Source organism: Heloderma suspectum, chromosome 2 (assembly GCF_057233095.1).
Source record: "Heloderma suspectum isolate Gila_16-S chromosome 2, 16-S_ref, whole genome shotgun sequence".
NCBI classification, from domain to species: domain Eukaryota; kingdom Metazoa; phylum Chordata; class Lepidosauria; order Squamata; family Helodermatidae; genus Heloderma; species Heloderma suspectum.
The window spans coordinates 277,074,361-277,099,956 of record NC_139459.1 but is presented as its reverse complement, the minus strand read 5'-3'; the positions used below and the strand labels follow the sequence as shown (position 1 = coordinate 277,099,956).

Sequence of the window (25,596 nt, the reverse complement as noted above, 5' to 3'; positions counted from 1 at the left end):
CAGATAAAGCTTTTATTGTGCAATTATCTTGCCTCATTCACAGGATTTGGGAGTGGTGGTTTCCAGATGACACCCTCCTGTGTTCTTCTACAACTTCGTCTGTCCTTTTTCTTTCTATGAAAAATCAATCGAGGTAAAGCTGGAATGGCTGAACAATGTATTTTGATTGATAGTGCTAGGAGCCCTCCATTTGGAGGCAGCCAACAGTAGTTATGGGTGAAAGCTTGGGAAAAGCTAGGAAATGGAGCAAGAGTTGAACACCAGAAGCTGCCTTATATCAGTCACTACTCTTTCATCTAGTCCAATATAATCCTACTCTCACTGGCAGTAGTTCTCTAGGGTTTCAGTCTTCCCCATCAATATCACTTGCTATCTGCATCTTCTAACTGGAAATACTGGGGACTGAACTGAGTTATGATTCCTCCCTTGGAAATTTAACTACCAGTCTCAGAGATTTCTAGAACCAAACATGCAGGTTGCACTCCACTTGTTATGGAGACACATAACATTTTTTTTTAACTTGTTGCCCCTTCCCCATCCAGCACCTTCTCATTTACCAAGCAGGAAAGGTAATTGCGGAGGTGCACGACTATGTTTTGTAAGACAGACTGAGCTGTACTGCAAGGGAACGCTCCAGGCAAAAAGGCCAAGGAAAACAGCTCACATCAGATTAGGAAAGTAGCGTAGCAGTCCTGAACATGTTTACGCCACAGAAATCAACTGGAATAAATGAGGCTTATTTTACAATATTTTGTATTGTAGCCTTAAACGGCGGATGACATAATGCTCCATTGCCCCCTTGTGGTGAGAGGTGGTAAAATCCCAGCAGCACTGACTATTCTTTATAGAACTTTATGAAAAAGGGTGGAGAATTTCAAAGAGGCCAATTTGTGGGCAGAAAAATTTGGGGGGATTTTCATCCAATTTGTCTAGGAGGGGGAGAACTTCTCCATCAGTTTTGTGGGAGTGGAGCTCACTTTTAGCAGTGGCAGTAGCACAGCTTCCCCGCGTCCGGGGTTTCTTGTGTTGCCATTACCAGCAGCAACTGCATTTGTAGCCTGGCCACAATGATGCAAACTCTCAAAATGTCTCAGACTGTGCATTGTTCCAGGGCATTGGGGGCAAGGGATGGTGGAGAATATCTGAAGAAATTCTGCAAAGTTGTCTTCTTTTAGATGGTGAGAAAAGGACAAATCTCAATTTGTGCCTCAGGTTTAGTCTGAAAGCAGTTCATGCGCTGCATTCCAAGTTCTGATCTTGCCACCACATCTCTTTATTATGGGGTGCCACAGCCAACCTAGGCTGCCTGGTGCATGTACCTGTAGGATAAATGTGTTATGTTTGTTTTTAACTGTAACCCCCTGACAAGGGGTGCGCTCCTAAAAACTATAAAGGTTGAAGAGGAATGACCTCCAACTTGATTGAGAACCCGTTTGTCCAGCCGCATACAGCACATATTGACTTTATACACAGTTGTCCCTCTCCCAACATTCACCATGAGAAACCTGAGGAACTGTTCACAGCTCTCGTGACCCAGACCCTTCTGCAAAATCACCAAAAAAACTTTGCTTTTTAATTCATTCTGGATTCACACATTCCTAAGGAAGATCACATTTCCCTATATTAATTTTGTCCATTGATGTTATAATCTAGGCCTTAGATTCTAGGTGTAGTCACAGACGAGGTGTTATTTGACAGGATGAAATTAATTTTCACAAGTCTGGAAAGCAATGAAGTTCAACTTTGTTTAGTTAACTTAATAAAAAGCCAGTATTGGCAACAAATATTCCAAATGTGTACAGGTCTTGAATTCAGCTAGCAAGTCTAGTAAATTTAGTATTTGAGAGAGGAAGGAGACAGTGTTCCAGGCTTTGAGGACATCAGCTAGGTGAACATGATTTCCTCCATGGAAAAGGGACCTGCAGTGGGGACTTCTTCCTCCAGAGAAACAGAAAGCGAGCCAGGAGAGTTTGAGTAGATAATAGCCACACTGGACTACTGGCAAGGTTTACCTAAAATGCTGCCTGACAACACCCTTCCCATCAAGTAATGGCACATAGTACCCAAGGCCAGCCATGTTATTTAGGGAAGAGTGGGAAGCATGAGACCACGCTTGGAGGATGCACACTAGGGTGGGGATGGATTCCTGCCAAGTTTACCAGTTTGAGAATGTTCCCAAGCAGTCATACATATGATGCACAGAGACCATGAAGAAGGGGAACAGCCTTGCAAGTGTCAAAAAGGATTTGTAATACATTTTCTTAACTCTATAGCTGTATAACAAACCCTTAGCAGGAGACACTTCCACTTGTGCAAGGGGTAGTCCCTCAATTTCTGCCAATTCCAAATAGTTCCCTGACCTGTCGTAGCAGCTTTTCAGAGGGCTTCAGAGAGCCCTGTTCCATGAGCAGAACTCCACATGATAGGATCTGTGTGTTCCAAAAAGCATAAGCAGTGATTTACCAAGGGAAGGAAAAGTCCCTCTCTCAAGGCATTTAATTAGCCCAGAGAGGAATAATCCAATGGCTACATTTATTGGAGAGCATAGACCAGCACACATTCAAATTACTTGGAAACAATACACCAGACTGCAAATCAGAACAAGTCACAGTGCATCAAAACTGTACCTGCTGTACCAAAGTTGAGGGAGTCGTGATGTTCTGTTACCAACTGGGTGGAACTAGCAAGCATTTGGGGAAACATCCTACCCACTATTTTAGTGTTTAAGCAGACACAGCTGAGCTGTGCTAAGAGCAAAAGCTTCTTTCTTCCATGATAGTTAAAGAAACAAAGCCAGAGTATGATTCTCAACCATGTGAGCTGATGGAAGAGAGACCCAAAATCTTGCCTGACCTCCCCATGCTTCCTCTTTTCCAGCAACCCAGCTGGTCCAGTGTTTGTGACATAAGTGGGCTTTGCTTGTCCTTTTTTCAAAACTTCATTTCATTTGGGGAGATTCACTATACAGTCAAGAATTCCTATCTGTAATAAAACAGAAAACCATGCTTTAGCAAGGCTTTGTTCTCCTATCTGATGGTAAAGTCTCAGCACACATACATTTAAATAAGGGCAACTTGCTCTGGGATATATATACACACATTGACACTCTCCTCTAATTTGCAGGCATATGTAATATTCAGGGATCTCAGAAAAACAATTTGCAGCAGTTTCAACAATAAACATGCCCTTGCATCTATAGAACCTGGTCCCATCCAGAACACTGAAGGATAGCAAATAATGTTTTTGGGTGCAGTGGAGCAGTGAGTTTGACAAACAATAATAATTGGTTCATATTTTAATTAAGGTTTATTAATTACAGCAAGGTGTGGAACGTGTTGTCCTCTGTGTTTTGTTCGACTGCAACTTCCATCATCCCTCATCACTGGCTATACTGGTGAGGGCTAATGGGAGTTGCAGTCCACCAACATTTGGATGAGCACACGTTCTACACCCATGCATTAAAGGACAGTATAAAGCTTCATACAAACTCTCCTTTCCCCTTTAGTCTTCTGTTTGGCTTTTACAGATAGTACAAATTTGTAGTTCTCCAACCTTCTGGAATCTTCATGCTTCTCTTATAGCAAGGACATACATTCCGATACATAACTTGGGGAAAGTTTCTTTGAAACGACAGGGGGCCAGGATAATTGACCCAATTATTTCTAAATCAGATTAATTTTGAAGATAAAAGGACTACTGAGAGACCAGCCTAACCTCAGGCCCCTGGAGTCCTACTGAGTCCATTCACTTGTATGGAGTTGGGAATGGTAAGATAGGCCTAATGAACCCTGAAAGTTCTACCTGTCATATGGCAAGCTCTTTATTGATTAACTACTCATTCTGCTCACTATCATAATCTTCCTTTTGGTTTGAATTTGACCGCTAATCATTGGTTCTCAGTGGAAGTGCTTTCTTGTTCTCTAAGCACCAAAAGAAGAATTTAGCTGCTACAGTGTAGCCTTCTGTTACAGAATACAGCCTTCTGTTACAGAACTAAGATGCAGATGAAAGTGGAGGTAGTTCGGTGTAGTGTCTTGAAGGCAGAACCTTTAATATCTTCTGTAGAAGGCAAAGTAATATTCCAGCTGCAAAAGCAGGGTTATTGTTGTTTTTTATGCATTCTCCAGATATGCCACAAACACATCAACAGGCCTCTTGATTGTCATTTCTGTACTGTCAATATTTCATCTTGTCAGCATTTTATGCTTTGATTTGAAACTATACTGCAACCTATTCCAAGCCCTCAGAATAAAAGGCCAAATGAATAAAATAGGTGTCTACTCTTACTAGGTCACAGTAAGCTCTTGCATATTGGGCAGAGCAGTTTTCTGTCATGCAATATGGTGCCATATCAAAAGTGGCAGAAGATTTAGCTTCATTTGTATGCATGCGTAAGATTTTCTCTCTAATGGCTGTGGTCAAAAGTTGAATATAAAGACAGAATCTGCCCATTCTCCCTAAGCACAGTGCTGCCCTAAGCCAATGCTTCCAAACAAGTGTTTTTCAAAATATTCCAAGTTCTGTGTGCATGTCTGCACACACACATACCACTGCTATCACACTATGCAGATTAAACTAATTGCTCATTTTTCATCATTTGGATATTCCTGCAACACTGCAAGACTAGTCCTCTATGTCAGGGGTGGGGAACCTGTGGCCCTCCAGATTTTGTTTGACAGCAACTCCTATCATCATCCTTCACCATTGGTAAAGCAGGCCGGGGCTGATGGGAGTTGCAGTTCACCAACATTTGGACAGCCACACGTTCCCCACCCCTGCTGTATGCTCACACCCAACTCCAGAGGGAGCCAATTGTCCAAGAACAGACTTCACACAGACCAAAAATAAAACACCTACATTTGCTATGAATAGAAAAAACAACCCTTTAATCTCTAAAATAAGGAAAACGGTGCCTGGGTAAATATACATACATACATACATATGTATATAAACAGGCAAGAGACAAATGGAAATTTATGAATTTATCATGACCCTTCCATATCAGGTTGAGTCAGCATATTGACCATGTTAACGATATAATGGAATACTTACGCAGTCTTGCACTTGCCAAAAATATCAACTGATAGCAATTGCAATAGACTTCAATACACAGTAGAAACCAAATTCTAAAGCCAGAGCTTGTTGGATGTAATCACGGTGTCCAAATCTCTACTCTGTGGACTGTGAATGCTCACTGGGTGTGTTGGAGGCCAAATTCGAAGTACAGCACAAGAGGGAGAATGCCAAAACACAAAAGTTAAAATGCAGAGAAAGATGAAGCATAAAATCAAGGCTTATGCACACAGAACTACTGGTAAGTCAGAAGATACATATTTGTCCCATCAGTTAGTTATTCACAGGAAAGCTGCAGAGTGTGTGTGTGCGTGTGTGTGGGAGGGCTTTCTCCACAGATGCACAAGGTTACTTTAAAACCTGCTCCCCCTTTTAGTCATGCCATTCAATGAAAACTAATTAAATGAGAATATTGGGGGTGGGTGGGTCAGTGGGGTCGTTCCGCAGGATAAACACTTTCCAATTTACTGGAAATATGAGATGTAAACCTAGGACACCTAATCCTGTCACCCCATCCCGACATAAAATCGAAAAGATAAAATAACATTTAAAAGTTAAAAAAACCCACCTCTGCTTAGTTTGGGCTCTACAAATGGAGAACATCTTGTACACAAAAGCCTGGCAGTGGTGAAAAGCGAAAGGCAAGTTTTATATAAGTGGGATTACTTCCCTGGAATGATCTGCCAGTGGCATATAGTAGGTAACAGGGATGCAATAAAATGCACTGCTTGTCTGACCTGATCTTACCCTAGCAGTACTGCTGGGGAAGCAGAGAGAAAAAGACCCTCCTAACTTTTCTAGGATGGCAAAGAGGGAACACACACGCGCGTGCCACAGAAGCTGTATATAAATGTACAGGTAGCAATATTCATACATTTCCATCTAAGTAATACTGCAGATGGAGATACAAAAGCTACCAGAAGAGACAAAGGTGCCTGTCAATACCCTCACCCTATCAGAATAGAAGGGAAAGCAAACTCACATGTCAAGCCACCTTGATAAGGTAGAGGACAGGACGTTTCGATTCCCATACCCAGTTCTGAAAACACCTTTGCCATCAAGATTAGGTTAGGAATGTAAGAGAGAATATGGGCTTTCTGCTAATTATGGGGGCTCATGGGTTAACCAAGCTTGTAATTAGGGGAACTCTAAAGCATTAGTAAGTGAAGACTCAAGAATATGAGGTGTCCAATTTCAAGGAGCTCGTTTTGATTTCAAGGAACTTATTTTGAAGCAGATAGGAAAAGAGCAGCAAGAGAAAAAGAAGAGCCTGTTTTGAACAGGAACAAAAAAGCAGTTCAAAGATGGGCTAGGCAAGAAGCGAGTATCTCATAGTCTCTCCCCACCCTCCATCCCACTTCAATGCCATGTACTATAAACATTTTTTTTGGATGAATAAGATTAGAATTTCAAGGGATTGTTCTGGAAACATGCCATCTGGCAGACTTCAGACAAATTCAGATATTGGCAGACTTCAAACTTCTCTCCTTCTTGTACCCAAGTAAGGGGAAAGGAAGCAACCAATATACAAATTAATTTTACCTCCTTTCCACGCTAAGTAATGGTCAATTTACCTCATGCAGCATCCCCAGGTGGTACCTACATTTCTTTCAGAGCCTCAGAAAAAATTATCAGAAAGAAATGGTTGGGATCCCCAGAGAACAGACACTTCTCTCTAAGAAATGGGTTTCACACAAGTGGAATTGAAAGGGTTCACACATGAAGGCCTCCCAAAGTATGGCATCCACAAACCAAGCCTTGGGAGATGATTACTGGACAAAGTTCAGAAGCAGAAGGGTCATACTGCTATGCGAAGTGCTGTTCCGTAGCTTAGTATGAGGATGAAGTATGCCTGAGTTAAATGGGGAAAATCACCTCACAAATGTCACTGCCAGCCTCAAAATCCCTTTGTACAGATTTGTTTAAATGCTTTAAAGTTCCGAGAAAGATCAAAATTTAAAAACCTTCATTCACCACATCAAAAGATTTCTGATGAACATTTTAACACAATAGAACCTTGTACACAGTTAGGTGCAAACACATTACGATTTCCACAAGAAGAATACCAGGAACTGAGAGAGAAGTGCAGTTTGCTGGAGGCACTGCTAGTTGCTTCAGCATGGCCTCCTCCTGCTTGCTTTTTTGAAGCAGATTATGCATATTACTAATGGAAGGAACTTTATTAAACAGATCACCAGATGCTCCAGAACCAAGATCTGCAAAACTACAAAAAGGATGCAAATGGAAAACCTGTGTCCTAAGAAACTCTGCACACAAACCCAATTAATTCAGGAAGGGGCAAGACAAACACAGCAATGTAATGCCCCATTCTAGGTGAGAAGGCGGCAATCAGTCTGTCAATTATGCCTATTCCATACCTCACACTCAACAAGCACTGTGTTACAAAGAATTACGAGCTTTCTTCCAAAGGTCGACCTCCTCTGGCTGGTACTGGCTGTAGAACTCCCTTCTGCTTCTTCTGGGCAGAGGGAAAGGGTAGGCTCAAGGTGGGACACTGGCAGGTGTTGCTCGTGCTAGACACAATCCACATTCCACCCATCAGCCATTACAGCAAGAGATTACACAATGAAAACTATTCTAAAGGACTGAGCAAATGTCAACTAGTAAATCTGTCCCTTCTAGATCCTTTAGCCAATAGTTAGTTCTGAATCAGCTAACTCAGTACACTGCAGGACAGGAGGGTTTCATTTAGCCAGAGGAACAATAAAACCGTAGCGGGTTGATAGAAGATGTTCACTTTTGGGCCGCCAGCAATCCAAAAATAGCACTGGAGCTTGCTCTAGATGTCTTGGCTGAAATAGCTGTAGCCATCGGGGCCGGTTGTCTCCTCACGGTACAGCGTTGTTGGGTACCGTGCTGTAACAGGGATTCCTCCTGGTATACTATAGAATGAGATAGGGAAGGGACAGAGATTATTCAAACTACTGCAAAACTGATTAATTCACAGTCTACAGGAAGTGTATGTCTACTAAAAGTCAACAGGATTATGCCAGAAAAGAGGTGTATGAGAAAGCTTCCTATTTAATGGCAAGTTACACAATTTAGCTACTATAAACAATAAAACATTTTAACACTTACTGGTTCTTGTGTTTGAAGCCGCTGATGTGAGCTTGGTACTGCTCTATTGAGTTCAGTACTATATTGCAGTCATCGCAGGGATACCCCTTCCCAGCTGAAAGACAGTGTTAAACAAGTATGAGAACTGAATTCATGGAAGTAAATAATCAAATCTGAATGTCAGTTAACAATGCACAGTGACATTCATGATGCCTATGCTACAGATGATGCCAGGAGCTCTAAGCAATGCCATATAGCTCATTGGTCACTGCAGCTGAAAGGTCCCAATCAATCAGCATGACTTCATCAACATTTCCTAGAACGGGGGTAGGCAACCGTTTTTTTGGCTGTGGGGACATTTGGCAATTTGAGAAAATGTCCTTGGCACCACCACAAAATGGCTGCCATCAGAGGTGCAGCAAAGGACAAGTAACATGCCCAAAAAACAGTATAAGGCAGAGGTGGGACCTGAAATCCAACACACTGAACTCCTTTGAACCCACAGTTTTCAGGACCAATGGAAACCTATTTTACAGCAATCTCAGCTGCCAGTAAGAAAATGTGTCAATTTTTTTTAAAGTGTGGGGGACTGGGCAACTTGGTAAGTGCGAAGAAAGGTGTTTGGTGGTACATTGGTGCCCATGTTACCACATTGCCTATCCCCTGCCCTAGAACACATTTGTATGTTTTACACAAGACATGGAAGATCTCTGATCAGATCTCCTAGCATTCCTATTTTGTTTTACAGCAACTGCAGGGGGCTCCAAAGTTGATTGAAGCATTAATGTTAGGGTCTAACTCTCCCTGCACCACTTATATTTAGATGTTAAAGAGCTGCTGTTTGCCTCACTAGAAAAACATAAAGGCATGATTCCTCTAGCAGGGTAAACAGCAGCTGCTATTGCTGTGTGTGTGTTTGTTAAAATAGGAGGGGTGGTGGTGTTTCCACATCCTTTCCCCAGAGAGGCTGCTCCATTCAAATTCTGAACTCCCCGTTTTACCAAAAAGTACAAATAGAAATATTGGAAGATCTAATCACTGATCTCCCACATCTCATATAGTTTGGCCTCCAACAGTGTTCTTCATGCAGTCCAGAGGATTCTCACTGCAATGCTATTTTTTATATTTGTCTCCTCAGATCCATAAATTGCCCCAGAGGGAAAGCAAAAAATTACTTTAAAAAACTAACTAAATGGAACATGACACAAACACACTGTATTCTAAACTGCAGTATTATGTTTTGCAACTTATTTGTTTCAGGTCACATTTAGTTATTTAAGCTGCAATGTAAAAAATGCTATGCAATATAGTCAAGCTTTGAATATAAAAATCTGCACTGGTAGATTTTCTCCAGTGTAGTTTTTATTGGAGTTTGTAAAAACACAGTAAAAAGACATAGGTCTGTTAGATCATCTGGGAATTAGTGTCAGTGGGAGGGGAATTTAAGAGGCGAGAAATGCACCAGAGTATTCATGAGGAGGGGATGCCACACTACAGGAGAGGATAAAGAATGGGTATATTATAATGGCAACTGTACACTAGAGAGAATTCTGATGTCTAAAACATCTGCTTAGCTCAGAGAAATGATGTTCAGCTACGGTTCAGAACAGCTCATTATTAAACAGGATCAGCCACTTCTAGAATCAAGAGGTTCAGAGACGTAGAAGGGGACAACCCAGTACCTCAAAATTCTCACTTGGGGATCCTGTGGTTTTCTGTCTGCAGCTGCCATTCCCCCTGCTGTGGCAGCCCCAATTGTCTTTCTCAGTGGCCTTCAACTACTATAGAACATAGTAAACTGTAAGTAACTTAGCAATCCTATGCCCCCTAGACACTGGATATTTTGGTTTCCTGGCTCCGAGCTTGGACATAGGAAACCATGCTCTCCTCCCACTTGAATCCAGCGCAGAAAGAACCGAGTTTGCTGCTGCTACGAGCTCGCAAACGCAAACTCATAGGGGGTGAAAGGGGGAGGGGATGAAATCGCTAGATGGATGAAATCGCCTGTATAGGTGTGAGGCACCTCTTGCTCTGCACTGGATACTCGTAAGCCCCCGAGTTTGGAGGCTTATGAGTACCCAGGCGGTATCCTATAGGACTGCACCTTTACTGGAATATCTGTTCACCAATGGTTGGAAAAAGCAACTCTCTGCACAGTAGCAGGATCTTTTGGAATCCATGTAAGTAGGAAATAGAGATTCAAGGGACAGAGGGGTTCAAGAAGCCCCAACAAACCTGTTACATCGTAATCATTTTGTCATGAAAGACAGGTTGTATTTACTAGCAAAACCCTAGATCCTCTGCTGAAAAACCCACCTACGTTGTGCAATTCTATCATGTTACCCTGTATGGAGCATGGGAGCCAAAATGGGCATCCATTCAATACAGGTATAGCACATGAATGCACCTCCCATCCCCGAAGTGTGTGATGTAGCTCTGTACAACATAATGCAGCCACATGATAAAATTACAGAATTGCAGCCATCAATGCCAGGTGTGCCCCCATCCCTTCTAATGGCTAACTTATACTCCATAGGTTATGGAGTACAACATGGGGGGGGGGTCCACATCCCTCCCCCAGAGATATTCTTACTACTAATTAATTTCTAAATGTCATAGGAGTAAGTGTAATCTGTAGTTAGTGTTTTGTTTTATTCTGAAATTTCAGCCTCCATTGAGGAGTTGGGAGTCCACCAACTATCACTGTCTCTATTCACACATAGCTTAAGCATTCTTCTCACGACTTATCTGTGGTTATTATACCACATTTCTCATCAACAAGCACAATGTATGACAGCTTTTATTCTCAAGTAATTAGGAACAGCCAAGACATAAACCTTCACCACTCTGAAACAGGGATTTACAAGTGGGAATCCATGAAAAAGCTTAAAGTTGTGAGTACTGTGCTCCTACAGTTCTTGTGTGTGGCTATCCCATCTCATCTTTTAAAATCACATCTCATGCTATTCCAGAAGATCCTTTGACCCTTAAAAGTTGCTTGGGTATGTGTGCCTGCAGGAGCTGCAGTGGGGAGGAGTCAGAAAAGCCTTGTTGCACAAGTGGATCTGGTTTGCACATAACACTAAGCTATGGTTTAGTTAATGCATGGTTTGTCGCCTAACCCAGGGTATGTCTGGCAGATGATTGAACTGTTTGTTTTTTCAGTCCTTGGGTTGCTTGTTTCTCTCCTCCTTCATCCACTCCCTCCATGTTCTAGATGACTTTACTGGCATGCAGAGTGGCTGTGTTTTTTAACCACTCTTGCCTGCCGCTTCTGTAGACTGGCAAAATAACTAATGGTTTTGGATTCACACGTAATGACAACCCATTATTTAAACAACCCAGAGTTTACAAACCAACAGCAAACCATAGGTTCTCTTTATGGGTTGTTTGTGGTTAACAAATCATGGTTTGTTAGCTTGGCTGGGTTCACACATCATGACAACCCAGATTTCAACAACCCATAGGTTAGTGTTATGTGCAAGCCAGGTTGTGGAATTCCGCTTACTCTTCTCTGGCCCCAATCTACTGATGTTAAGATATTGCTATATGTTTTGTTTTTACTTATGTACACTTTATATTTCAGGCACTTTTACTAATATTTGCATATAATTCATATCGTCTGATACTTGTTATTTCAATAAAGGTCTTTTACATTTTCATTTTATTAAAATTCTTTAAGATTCAAACTTAAAATAACATACTAGTGCTTCTATACACCTAATGCATTAACATGCATACAAGTAATTTTTTAAAAAAAATTAAGTATATTTTCATATAAGATATTTATTTCTAATATATGTTTATTTCTGTCATCTTTCTGCCCAATAACAGGCCTCTAAGGAAGCTAACAGTAAGAGAAAATGAAGACAACTTATGATATAATTGCAACAAGCCAGTGCTATAGCTATCAGAAAATAGCATCCCAGAACACATATAACTATATATCTTCCTTGAAGACTTTCCCAAAGTCAGTCTTGGAAAGGAAAGAAGATGCCATTGAGGGCCTCCTTAAGAGGAGTTCCAAGGATGGGGTTCCACTGGAGAAAGTCCAGTCCCTAAATGCCACCCCATGAAGGTGGGGGAACCTAAGGTAGGGCCTTGGATGGTCTGAACTAGAGGGGCTTATATGAAGATAGGTGGTCCTTCAAGTATCTTGGTTCCACATCTTTTAGGGCTTTCAAGGTCAAAAGCAGTGCTCTGAATTCAGTCCAGAAACCCAACTATGAGCCATGTTTTGTGTTATTTTGTTTTTCATGTTAATGTCTAGCTCACTTTCAGGCAAAGCAATTTCAAATTGGAGATTATCCATCACTAGCTTTTTCTTTCATTCTTTCACTGTCCCTAGGGATTCTCTCTTCACCTCTTCTTCCATGCCCTATAACACTGCTTACATCTTATCCTTTTGCCTGTTTGTTGAAAACAGCATAGTGTGTGTTTGAATTTTTTTTAACTTTCTTTCTCCCTGAAATTCTTACCAACAGTATTTTTGTGCATTCCTTCCATGGTTAATAAGTTCCCTGGTCCTTGAGTAAGTTTTTGGTTCTGGGTTTCCCCCTCGATTTGATCTATATTAAATAAAGGATATTATTATTTTTAAATATATATATATATATATATTTAGATATGCAACTTATCCTCTACGTAGGGATGCTGGAGAAATTCGAGACAGACTAAAATGAGCTTGGATTTCTAAGAATTCAGCCTGCAGAATCCACTGCAGATCGACGCGCTCAGACCACGTGGAGTCTGTGAACTTTCAGATTTATTTATTTTTTTAAAACTTTCCTGAAATTTACACATATTTATTCACAGGAAAATACACACATTTCTGCTGAGACTGGTAAATATGCCCCAGGAAAAGTTGAATGGAATGGGGCAAAATACGCTAAATATTATGTACTAAGGTAAATTATGTACATTGTTGTGAACCTTCTTACAAAATTATTTGCGCATTTTTCTGCAAAGTGAAAAAACTGAATCCGTCCGTGAGCAGACAACGGAACAACAGGCGCCTCGGCAATCCACGAAACACAGACGAGGCGGATTTTACACAATCTGTACATCCTGACCTCTATGCATATCTTTGTTTTGCATATTCTGTGTTGCGTGTGTGTGTGTATTTAAAAGAATGGTGCTGTTTTAATTTCCCCCTTCTATGGGGGGGGGGGGGTGATGCCTTTTTTAGTTTGCCTGGATTGTGCAACATCTATTTTCTTTGTTTAATTTTTATTTCTTACTAAAGCAAGGAGATAAACCTTTAAAAAGTTCTTGTTGACTTACCAAACTTTTCCACCGCTCCAAATAGATCTAAAGTTACGTTCAGGCTGAGATGAATTTGACAACTTCACTCGCAAATGTGTGGGGTCAAGGAGCAAAAAGGGGGGACGTGAAACCTTTGGAAATGTCAGTGGGTGAGATGGACAACACTGTGTGTGTGTGGGGGGGGGGGCAAACCTCACCACTGGTAGCACTGCTAGCATGGTGCTAGTAGCCTAAAATGCTTTGGGCCAGTCTGCACTTCACAGTAAGCCATGGTGTGCCCCTGCCAAGGCTTGCATATTCAAAATGGTGGCCAGCATGCATCTCAGAGCCCTTGGTGAATTAACTTATGGTGGCTTATCGTGACTTGAGAACCGGCCCTAGGTGATAATGCAGCATTTGACAGGGGATTCTGGGGAAAAGGCAACCACCAAGAGAATTGCTCCAGCCATCAGTGACTTTCGCACTTTACCTTCTACATCCCTCCTACCACCAATATCACCACCTGCAAATGGGGTGCCAAAATTGGGGAGGCCATTTCAGTACAGCCTTAATTTATTGCCTTTTGGAGTTTATGTACATTTCTAAAGAACATGTTCCTAGATAATAGAAACAAGAAATATAAACTAATTTTGCAAAATGTAACAGAAAGCAAACAGTCTGATTAGCTATTAAAAACAACAAAACATTTATACTACAAAGAGACTCCAAAACACTTTTAAACCACAGATCTGTAAAACAATTAAGGCTACAATCCTATGCACACTTGCCTTGGAATAAGTCCCGTTGCAAATGACAGACCTTATTTCCAAATAAACATGAATAGGACCAGGCTGTGTGTTTTCACAGAAGATGATTAAAATCACACTCAGGGTATTTAGATATGCTGTGATTATTCTCTGGCTTGGCAAATTTTCTATTTGTGTTTCAATTCTCTTGACTCTTTTGTTCAACGACCCACCCAATGCCCTCTGCACTTTGTTACTATTTGCCTGGCATATAAACAGCATCTTGGTATGTTACGTTTGCTGCTCCCATTCACTATATTCCTACTCTTACTCTTGTCCAAAGATTTGCATGCCAGTCTTTTCTTTGTTTCCAACCAAAATTTTCATACACAGTTCTGCAAAGCATACGTTGTTCAAGTTACAGTGCTATGCAGTTAATCAAATGAGCTCACTGAGATACATTTACAGTATTTTTTTTACTGTTAATCAAGACTTACCCTTTAATTCTTCCATGTTTCTTTTTTATTACTTTTCTTTCTAAGCTATTTACATTTTGAAACTAGTACACAAACTCTGATCCACAAATAACATATTTTCTTTTGTTAAATTATGGAATCACAGAGCTGGAGAAAGCTTGTAGGCCATCTAGTCTAACCCCCTGCTTCATGCAGGAAATCCAGAGCTAGAGCATCTCCAACAGATGGCTGTTCAGCCTCTGCTTGAAGACCACCAGTGAGAGAAAGAGTGTCCATCACCCCTCTAGGTAATGGGTTCTATTGTTGAACCACACTTACCATCAAGAAATTTCTCCTAATGTTCAATTTAGCACCACCCTCCTTTGACGTAAGCACATTCAATTTAGCCTTGCCCTCTGGGACAGCAGAGAACATGGCTTTGCCCTCTTCTATGTGACAGTCTTTCAGATATTAGAATGGTTATCATATTCCCCCTCTGCCTTCCCTTTTCCAAGCTAATATACCAAGTTCCTTCAATCTCACAGGGCTTGTTTCCCACACTGTTGGTTATCTTCACTGCCCTCCTCTGAACCTATTCTAATTTGTCTATATCCTTCTTAATAGGCAGTGCCCTGGACACAGTACTCCAGATGAGGTCTGAATAATCCAGAATAAACTAGAACTACTACTTTTCAAAACTTTAAAACTATGGTTCTACTAACTAAGGCTAAAATTGCATTCTAATCCAGGTATCCCCTATCCTATACCCATGCATTTGATTCCCCACCCTGCTGGTTCCAATGGAAAACTTTGCATTTGTCTCTGCTGAATTTTATTTTGTTAAATTTGGTCCAGTTTTTAAAAATTCTACTAAGTTCATCTTGAATTTTATTATTTTATTTAACTATCACTCTGGTTTTTTTTTGTCATCTGCAAATTTGATAAGGATTCCCTCCAGCACCTCATCTAAGTGACTGACAAAATTTTTGAAAAGTATTGGGCCTACGGGAGAGCCCTGTGGCACCCCCCTCGAAACCTCCCTCCAATTTAATGAAGAAGCACTGATGAGTATTCAGAGTACAGTTTTCCAACCAGCGGTGAATCCACCTGATAGTACTACCATTTATCCAGTACCTATGGATTTATCTAATGTGCTAACCAAAATATCATGGGGGACTTTGACAAATGCTCTGCTGCAATTAAAATAAATTACAACCACAGCTCTCCCACAATCCACTAAGCTAGTAACCTGATTTGTTTTTGTTTTTTTTAAAAAGAGAGGCAAAAGTAGTCTTACAGGATTTGACAAAACCACGCAGACTCCTATTAATCACTGCATTTTCAAGATGTTTATAAACCCACTCCTTTATAATCTGTTCTGGTATCTTCCCCTGTGTCAAAGTCAGACTGACTGGCCTGTAGTTTCCCAGATCTTCCACTTTCCCTTTTGAAAACTGGGATATTTGCCCATCTCCAGTGCTGTGGAACCACACCAATTCTCCAGGATTTCTCAGAGAACGTAGACAGAAGTTCTGGCCCTGAAGATTTGAACTCATTTCAGATAGCAATGTATTTCCTGACCAACACCTAAATGATCTTAAATTGTAATTCCAACCAGTTACATTACGTATGTGAGGTTGCATACAGTTCCCATTTTGACAGAAAACAGGGGTTAAACAGGATGCATCCACTGTCAGAACAATGATGCCATTAACATTTCACCATCGTTATTGAAAAGCGGTCCTGTCATTTCTTTCCTCTACCTTTGAACATTCCTGCAAAAGCCCCTTTTTGTTACTCAAAGCATCCCTTGCCAGCCTCAGTTCATTTTGACCTGTAGCTTCGCTAACACTGTCCCTGCAAGCCTGGGTTACTCGTCTGTACTCATCTTTCATTAACTGTCCTTCTGTCCTTTTTCCCTCAACAACCCAGAGCTCCGAGTTTATCCATCATGGAGAACAACTTATGTTACTTCAAGGATCACCTTCTCCCGTACCAGCCTGCTCACACGCTGGGTCATCAACCGAGACCCTTCTCACTAGCCTGCCACCAAGCAGTTATTTATGTATTTATTATTTATTTTATTTAAGCTTATTTAAGCATTTAAGCTTGCCTCATAGGGGAGTTGCTCTAGCCAGCTGATCATTTTCTACAATATAATATCCTTTCTGAGGTGTGGTGACCAGATACAGATACTTACTCCACACTCATCCACTCTTTCTTATGTCCCTCTCTGCATCTTTTATCTAATGACTGTGTGTGTTCCCCGTATAGCTTGTCACTTGTATGCTATTCTCACTAGCCCAAGTGAAAGCATACAGGCAAAACACTGGGCCGGTATGCACGATCAAAATAATCGATGGGCTGTTACAGTGTTATTGGAGGGATGTTTCCCCCTCCAACAAGCCATACCACCTGGGTTCAGACAGCACAACAAGTTGCATCCAGGCAGCAATTATGGAAATTGCGCCCCGTGCGTGCTGTGACTTAAATAAATGGTGGCTAATTTCAATCAAAGGGCCAGTACACACCTAGGTGGCAACTGCCTCTCATAATATCCTGAACTTTAGGATGCTCCCACCTGCAGAGCAAGAGGACTGGGGCTCAAGATCAAGGGGGAGTATGGGTACATGGAAGCTCAGCTGAAATAGAGAGGAGAATATGCAAGACTGCAGAACAGGAATGGGCAACTACGAGAAGTCCAGGGGCCATTTTCTCTCCAGATAGGCTGCCCCCCCACCCCCACAGTTATACAAAAATAAATTTAAAATGGCATCCATAGCAGCTACAGAATCCTAAAAGTGTCAAAATTAGTTTGCAAACTAATGGGGCAGTAGGGGCTGTGTGCGCGCGCCCACCCCTGCTGTAGAACATAATTATTTCTGTACCATGTAAGCAACACTTGGGTGTCTTAACTTGCAATTCTATGCTTTTCTACACATGTATGAATTTGTGAGTGGGTTAGTTTTTTTAAATAAGTTTTTAAAAATATAAAATTTATTTTCCATCTCATGGAAATACAGTTTTGCCCAGTGACTACCAGCCCTTGCCTCTGTAAAGTTCTTTATATCGACAGCCCAATCCTGCGTGTGCTGATTCAGAATTAAATCCTATTTTATTTCAATGGCACTTAGTTCCAAGTAAGTGCGTCTAGGAATACTGCCCTAGCCTTCAAGGAGGTAAACTTGCATAGTATCCTTGCACGTGTATCCAGAGACACGAGCAGAAAACTGTCTCATCTCTAAACAAACATAATTCTGCAAAGCAAAAGGCATGCATGGCCAAAAGTTTTGTTTTAAGTTCCTAGGTTACATAAATGCTCTATTTAGTTGCACACAAATGGATTAAATCCAACATTACACTGGTGGAGATCCTCTAGCACAAAATAACTTTCTCCCTCTCTCCTCTGCACTGCCTGGAAATCTGTTCCGGATGGTTTCCATCCTTCTGGAGCAGACTCTGAAACCATGGGGAGAAGGGGAAATTACCTGCCTCCCAGTTCCATGGATAAAATGAGATCTGTCAGGGGAATGATACCATTGGATTCAACCCTGTATATTTAATTAACCAATTTGTATGTATGTTTGTTCTGGAAATATATGAAAGCCAAAACAGGAAACTTAATTTAAATCAATCGATCCCAATACATTCCTTCAGTCTCTTGAATTTTTCTATCATGTAACCAAGTGACTGGGTTTGGATGACAAATCATGGCACATCATATATTATTTAACCCATGATGAGCTGCAGTGCCTATGGGCGCCAAGTTACATATACAACCCTTGCTCGGGTGTTGTTGTGTCATGCAAACTGGTGAGCGTGGGTTATACAAGGGTTAAACAAACCTCACATAATCCACACTTGCCAGGTTAGCATGACATGACAACCCACATGTGGGTGGCTGCATATTCAAAATGGTGGCCACAGGTGCCCTGCATCCGGCACAGCCTCGGCAGGTTAAATAAACCACAGTGGGCTGTTTTGTTATGGAAACAGCCCCTATGTCACTCTCCTAATTTAACATCTCTTCTTAATACTGGCTTTGGGAAGAAGTTCTAGTCTTTTTGTGTGCTAAAAACACATCTCTTTAAGCTTTTGACACTGCTTGTGTATTACTATGGACTTCTTTTAGAATAACATTTCTTCCTTTTACATTCCTTGAGGTTACCGTATAAATGTTCAGTGCTGTAAAGTGTCCTTTTGTCAAATTCATCTTACTCCTGAAATTTTCATTTCAATTGCTTTTTTAAAGTCAGATTTCCTTTACACATTTCCTTATTTCTTGTGACTTTAAACAGTTGCTGTCCTTACTTGAACAGTTTTTAAAAAAAATTTAGGTTCCGTCCATGTAATTCTAGTCACCCAAAGTTTGGTTTCTACAAAGTATTTCTTACGTGTTATTAAGTGGCTGCTGTCCTAACTTGGTTATTGTGTCTACAGTACAGTAGTTACCCATGGATTACTTTGTTTTTCCTAGGTTTACAATGTTTCCATCAGCATTTTTAAACTTCTCTTATTTCCTAATTTGCATAGATTTTACTTCTTCCCTCTTATATACTATTGAAATTTTCAGTAATCTTTCATTCCTTAGTGTTGGACGTCTCCCAGTCATGACTGAAACAATGCAAATGTACATGCCCACATTTTCACAGTTTAGGAAAAACCAGGCAGATATACTCTCGCTTGCATGGACTATGATGTCTCGGACTGAATGAACAGAAGACTCATTATACTCTTTTTGCTTAGCCAGCCACTCTGCCCCACTTTCGGCATGTTTTGCAGTCCCTCTTCCCCCAGGATTTGATGTTCCCTGGCCTTGGCCTGCACATTGTCCTCAACTCCCACCATTCTTTTGTAGTATGCATGGGCAGCTGGAGATTCTTACCAATAATTAGGTTTTTGTGAGGAGCTGGAAGTGTTCTTCCCCACCCCAAATCATCATTTTCCTGCCTACCTCAGGGGTCTCTGACCCCTACCATCTGTAGGTACTAAATCTAGCCTTCTCCCTATACATGTGACATACCTACCACACAAACAGAACAACAGATTTGGGGCGGGGGGAGTATTTGCAACTGTATATGACAGACATGCATACAGATTCCATGCACAACACTTCAAATGGGAAGTTACTTGCGGCTTTTTAAACCTTTACAACGAATCTTGCTCTTTACTCTGGAAGCCTTGCGGTGAAACACTCACCTGTTGAGGCAGCAGGCTCCTCAGGGGTTCTCCCATAGTGTGCCATTAGCTTAAGTTTGGTTTCCTGCTTTTTATGTTTCTTGCCTACGTAGTGCTGCTTTGCCATCAGAGGATTATTGAACGTGGCATGGCAGAGATTGCAGAATTTGTCTGGGTCAGAAGTGTTTTGGTTCTCTTCATTAGAGGACATAGTAGTGGGAGGAGGGTTAGCAGGTTGTTTCTGAGCAGGTACAGCTGCTGCAAAATCAATCCAGAAGATACAAAAACTTGGAGGAAAAGCAATCAAAAGAGTTGACGGTACAACATCACATAACTAGAACAAGCCACAGTCTCCTTAATAGGTCAGAAATAGTGCTTAGAAGAACTTTACTCTGAATAAAGATTGGAACATCATCACTGTATGTATGTGTGCGCGCACGCACACACACACACACGTGTAGCTGACAGAAAGATTATGGTAGCAAAGAAAGATTTTTTTGGTGTAGGATTTGTTGTGCTACATCTTTGAGTTTTGTTACCACCACCATGGTAATCGAAAATACGCATGACACCAGCATGCCAATTCTCAACTGGAAAATATACTTTATCTCAGTCAATGACTGTCATTATCATATACTAGCAAGAAAGTGATCACTGTTTAGTGTTTGTACAATGGAAACTCAAAGAGCCCTGAACTAATCTGACCAGGGCTTTTCAGCACAACACAAGGAGACAATACATCTGCATCTTCCTAATCATACCTTCTGCTTTAGGAGACTGCTGCTTCAACTTCAGATTCTTGGCGTGAGTCTTGCCTAGGTAGTGGGAGTTAGCCACAACAGGTGAAGAGAAGGTCATGTTACAGATAGGACAGCATTTGTTCCTGTCTTCTCCATTGCTGCTCGGCTATTTGCAAGAAGGAACATAGAAATTTACTGGGTCTGAAGAGGCAGAAGAACGCGTACCAATAAAATGTCTCAAGTTCAGGAAGTTGACTGGAATTTGCCATCTTCTTCTGCTCAGCTTCTCAGGTTTATTTCCATTATACAGGAACACATTTAATGAGCTTTAAACCAGGGGTACATAACCTTTTTGGCCTCAAGGCTGCACTTGGCATCAGCAGTGGGCCTGGGGACTGCACCTGAGCACGGGCACACACATACACACAATCTTTGTATAGGTTTAGAGGCTGCTTCAAGGGGATGCCAGCAGAGGGAAGCTAAAACCTCCTCTACCACACCCCCAATGGGATCAGTGCTTTCTGCACCGCCATTAGCAGTGCAGAAGCAGTGATGCTGTCTGCTTCTGGTTTGCTGGGAGGTAGTGGAGACTTTAGCTTCCCACTCCTGGGAAACCCAATGGATATAGCTGCTTCTGCAAAGCCATTAGTGGTGTGAAAGCAACAATGCTAATCGGGGGGTGGGGAGGTGGCAGCAGGAGAGGAATCTGGTGTGTGTGGGTGGGGAAGTAGACAACCTGCATCTGGGGGCTGTAGGTGACCCCTGTACCCCTGCTTTAAATGTATGTTTGCTCTAGTAGCACAACACATGGACTATTCTTGGAAGAGTGATCCCAGAAATCCCTCTGATGCATTATCCCATAATCCAAAAAATGCTACACAAGCTTTCTAGTGCATTCAACCAATTAGTTTGCTGTTTCTGGAGTTCTGACCTGACTGGCATTACCTGCTTTGTATCCAGCTTTATTTTCTTACTCTGGCTGAGCTCCTCCTCACCATGGATAGCCATGTACCGCCGAACTTTGTTTGCATGTTTCTTACTCTGGAGAAAAAAGAACAGATGAGCAACATAAGCATACCAGGAATCCTACATATTCAAAGCAATAGTTTCAGTAACTGCCTGTAGCCTGAAGTGTACCTGATAATGAGCAAGCTTCTGGGACTCAGAGATGAGCACAGCACTACACACTTTACACTGGGTATCCGTAAAGATGTGGCTGTTCTCTTTAATCAGACGATCCACTGCAAAAAACAAGCACAGAGATATTTAAAAAGTCAGGAAGCTTTGGCAAGGACAAGCTATCCTCAGGGGCTTTGCCAGCATCACATAGTTGGTGAGGACAACTTCAAACACTGGTTAAATGTAGGCCTTCTGGCAAATACATGACTTCAGAATTTTGTAATGACAATTCTAATTTCCCATCAGGGACAAATAATGCAAATACTAGTGGGAGTCAAGACACGGAAAATACATTGCAATCATTTAATTCTTAATCCACATTCAAATGAGAGAAAAAATTGCAGGGGGGGATATCCAATAGTAACATAACAAAATAAAAATGTCTAATGTTTCCTTGATATGCTGCAGGACAAACTTTCCCTTAGGGCTGAATAATTTAGGCATCTTCCACATTTCTAAAATAATGGACAGGCCAATGATACGGAAACATGCAGAGGCAGGAATATTGTTAGCTCACATGCCAGGAGACCATTGTGGACTAAAACAATTTGAAACCACTTCATTTAATGATCTTCCTTATAAATAACATAGCTTAAGTCAGCACAGAGAAAGGCTCAAGATTCATTCTTAGCATTGATCCATGTCCATTTTAAATACAATGCCAATGCTTTCATTAGTCTTCAACTAAACACTCAACTGGCTAAAAGATCTCTCTCAGCAAGAGATACATGGAGTGTCAGGCATTGTTTTCTGTCTCCAAAACTACCTAGTGCCTCATATACTGTCAAGAAAAGAAGGGTCACTTTGTGGTCAGCAGCTCGTACGCACGCGTGTGCGTGGGTGTGTGTACACATATGTATATCTTAGGTCAATGATCTCACAAGGAAGAAAGTGATATTTGCACACTGATTAAGAAGCAAGCTGGAAAGTAAAAATATGTGGGTGGAAATTCTTCTCAGCTGTGATTAATTTGCAATTGTCTTCAAACACATTATATGCATTCATTTTAAACACCAGCAAATCACTATTTGACATGACAAATTGTATTTCATAAACTGCCAATAAGTGCATCAGAAAATCTCATTTGAATTATGTTTCACTTGTGGTAAGGAACAGCAGAATGGAGCAACCATCAAAGGACTAGCAGATTTACTGTGGATTAAAACACACTTTATTTAGAGAAAAAAACTGTAGGGCCAAAAAAGACTTGACATGTATGACATTTTCTGTCATTATCTGTGAAGTTCCTATGCAAAGCTCCAATCAACGTAAGAAAAAAAGGACCATATATAATAGCAGTAGATTTGCCATAGTAATTGCCCTCTGATGACAGTGTTGACTGGAATCCTGTGGGACATACTTTTGGATAGATACGCCTAAGATTTCACTCGAGGGGAGGGGCAAGCATCCAGAAATTTTGCCTTGGCTAACAAGGCAAGTTTTGCAATTTCATCTCCCTTTGAAGTTTTTTTGTTGAAGAACTGCAACTTAGTTTATAAGATGTGTATCCCGAGAGATGGAAATTTATCAGCTGAGCAGTTTAAGTGATGACTAGTTCAAGAATACTCAGGCATTTTGAGAAGTACAATATCCATGCAGTGAAGTAAAAAACAACAACAGGCAGGCAAGGCCAGACTAGTACCCAGGGAAAACCTACTACAGATCAGGCCCATATGCAAGAGTGACAGACCACCTAAAACAGTCAGCTAAAACACTCCCAACATATCCTCAATAATTTCTAGCCCATCCTGTACAATACTTCTCTCTCTCACTGGCCTTAGGAGCTATACCTGTGCTTGCTTACAGACAACCCCCTTATCTATGACAGCTATTTGTCCTATGTAGACCGAAGGGCACTGTTGGTAGGTAACAATGCACATTACATTGGAGGGTGATGGTGAATGAGTTCTTATGATATGGCTGATGTTATTAGGTCTTTTAATAATGTTTTCTAAATGGAGATAAGGACAAATAAAACACCTGGGGTTATTGCAGGACCTAGTCCCTGCATTTATGCTACCAAGTAGTCATTGTAGATAAAGGGATTGTCTGCCAGGAAGGCTAGGCCTATTACTTAAGGCTTGAAAAGCAGTGAAGCCTCTGGTTGTTTTCTGAAATCAATGAAAAGCCTGGGACATCCCCTGATCCAAGAAAAGGGTGCAGTGAGAGGGGATCTTGTTGACCTCACATAGAGCTTCAAAGAGGCTGTCCAGTTTGCCTGAAAATAGTGCAACAGGCAGTGATCTGGGTTTTCTGAAAAATGTTTGCACTGGAAAATAGTTGGGGAAAGCCTAGGCAGAGTGAAGCAGGCTCTGTGGGTGAAGTCCTGGATGGAGGTGCTCTGGCCAGTGCTTTAGGCAGGACCCAATGACATCAAATCTGAAGCCCGACCCCGATGTTATCTGGCCTGTAGGAGCACGCTACTCTTTAGAGAAGCATTCTGCTCCTGCAAAGGGAGGTTCACCTCCCATTTTGAGTCTTATGGCTTGTTTCTAAGCAGTATTTGTATTGCGTGCCATCAACACATATTTCAGTTTTAGTAATTCAAGAGACTAGTTAAGGTTTTTAGGAATATAGTTCTCATACATACATTGGAACCAACTTATTCTTGTATAGCATGTGTCTATTTGCAAGGCTATGTGTCTACTGCTCGTACCAGAACATTCTGCATAAACTCAGCCAAAGTTGTCACACTACTGACTTTCTCCATCTGACTGTATACATATACACACAACCACAAGAAAACAGGTTAGTGTGAATTGGACAATACGTGCAGTGAGCCACTAGCTATTTTTGTGACCGCAGCTGTCAGAAAAAGTACAATAATAGCATGAGCTGGCTTGAACACCATCATAATGTAATGAAAATATGAGTAACAGATTTGGGTCGAAAGGATAAACCAAGTCTCATTGGAAATACTTTCAAGTGGCCATAAAAAACGGTTTATGGGAGAAGTTAATTCCTGAAGAGTATGTTCACAGAAAACAGCACAAACCATTTTTGCTTCAAATGCAACTGGACTCACATTTATTTTTACTAATGGGTCACAATTAGACATGGTAGCAACAGAACGAAAGTGATTGCGGGAGTGGGGGGGAGCGGGGGGGAGTGTTAAAAAAATTATAAAATGCAATGCTTCACCTTTTCTATGCTAAATTAACTTTTTCCACAAAACTATAACAAGATAAATAGTGAAAGGGGGAAAAATTCTGCGTGTGGCCAGCATAATGCATTAGATAGGTCTTTGTAGGGGAAAAATGAATAAGCCTGCATGTAAGGAAGCATATGTTTGTAAGTATGCAAGACCAACATCAAAAGCTCCATACCTTCATGGAACCAATGTCTGTATCAGCTAATTTAACAATCTCACAGAGAGATCCCATCAGCTGTGGTGGAGAGATCTGAAGGCAAATAAACAGCTTCAGCCAAAGCCCTGCCAGGCTCATGTGGGCAGGGCAGAAAGGAAGGGGAAGCAGCATATTCCTCTCTTCCTGGTCTGGGCTTTTTTATTTGAACTATTTCCCTCCCAATTGCAACCAACTGGAGGGAAATTATGCATGTCAGCTCCAGGGCTGCCATGGATCCTGTATATCCCAAGCTTCTTCTGATCCACCCCTTTTGCTTCTATTAACATTGGTGCTCCGATGCTCAAGAGGCGAGGGCCTCAGCTGTTTCCACTGGGGCTGGGAGGGGGCATTTAAGGTTGGCTCTCATCCTCCAAGGATAGGCTTCTCTCTCCACCCTTGGGGGAGAGATTCAATCTACCCCTTCCCTCTGGAACACCTTCCCAAGGACCACAGGACTGCAACCTTAGTATCTCTAATCTGATGCTTCAAAGAGAGCTGTCGATACTGTGCATCCCCAGTGTGCTGTACAACAGTGGAATTTCACCTAATGTAGAGT

The 25,596-nt window shown here is 41.4% G+C and overlaps 1 protein-coding gene across 7 annotated transcripts in view; it reads right to left on the bottom strand.

Moving 5' to 3' along the window:
* Positions 1 to 3,285: 3,285 nt before the first annotated feature.
* ZNF346 (zinc finger protein 346) overlaps positions 3,286 to 25,596 on the bottom strand; it is a 28,414-nt gene continuing 6,103 nt past the window's right edge. For 4 of the 7 annotated variants that reach the window (XM_084839376.1, XM_084839377.1, XM_084839382.1 and 1 more), the window contains exons 2-8: positions 21,652 to 21,755; positions 21,460 to 21,555; positions 20,536 to 20,680; positions 19,796 to 20,032; positions 12,630 to 12,719; positions 8,173 to 8,266; positions 3,286 to 7,976 (exon numbers count right to left, since the gene is read on the bottom strand). In XM_084839376.1, coding sequence (XP_084695502.1) covers positions 7,874 to 7,976; positions 8,173 to 8,266; positions 12,630 to 12,719; positions 19,796 to 20,032; positions 20,536 to 20,680; positions 21,460 to 21,555; positions 21,652 to 21,755 — 869 coding nt within the window. In that variant the 3' untranslated portion in view covers positions 3,286 to 7,873. The remainder of the gene's footprint in view (positions 7,977 to 8,172; positions 8,267 to 12,629; positions 12,720 to 19,795; positions 20,033 to 20,535; positions 20,681 to 21,459; positions 21,556 to 21,651; positions 21,756 to 25,596) is intronic. The other 3 variants (XM_084839375.1, XM_084839379.1, XM_084839380.1) reach the window with 3 other exon arrangements.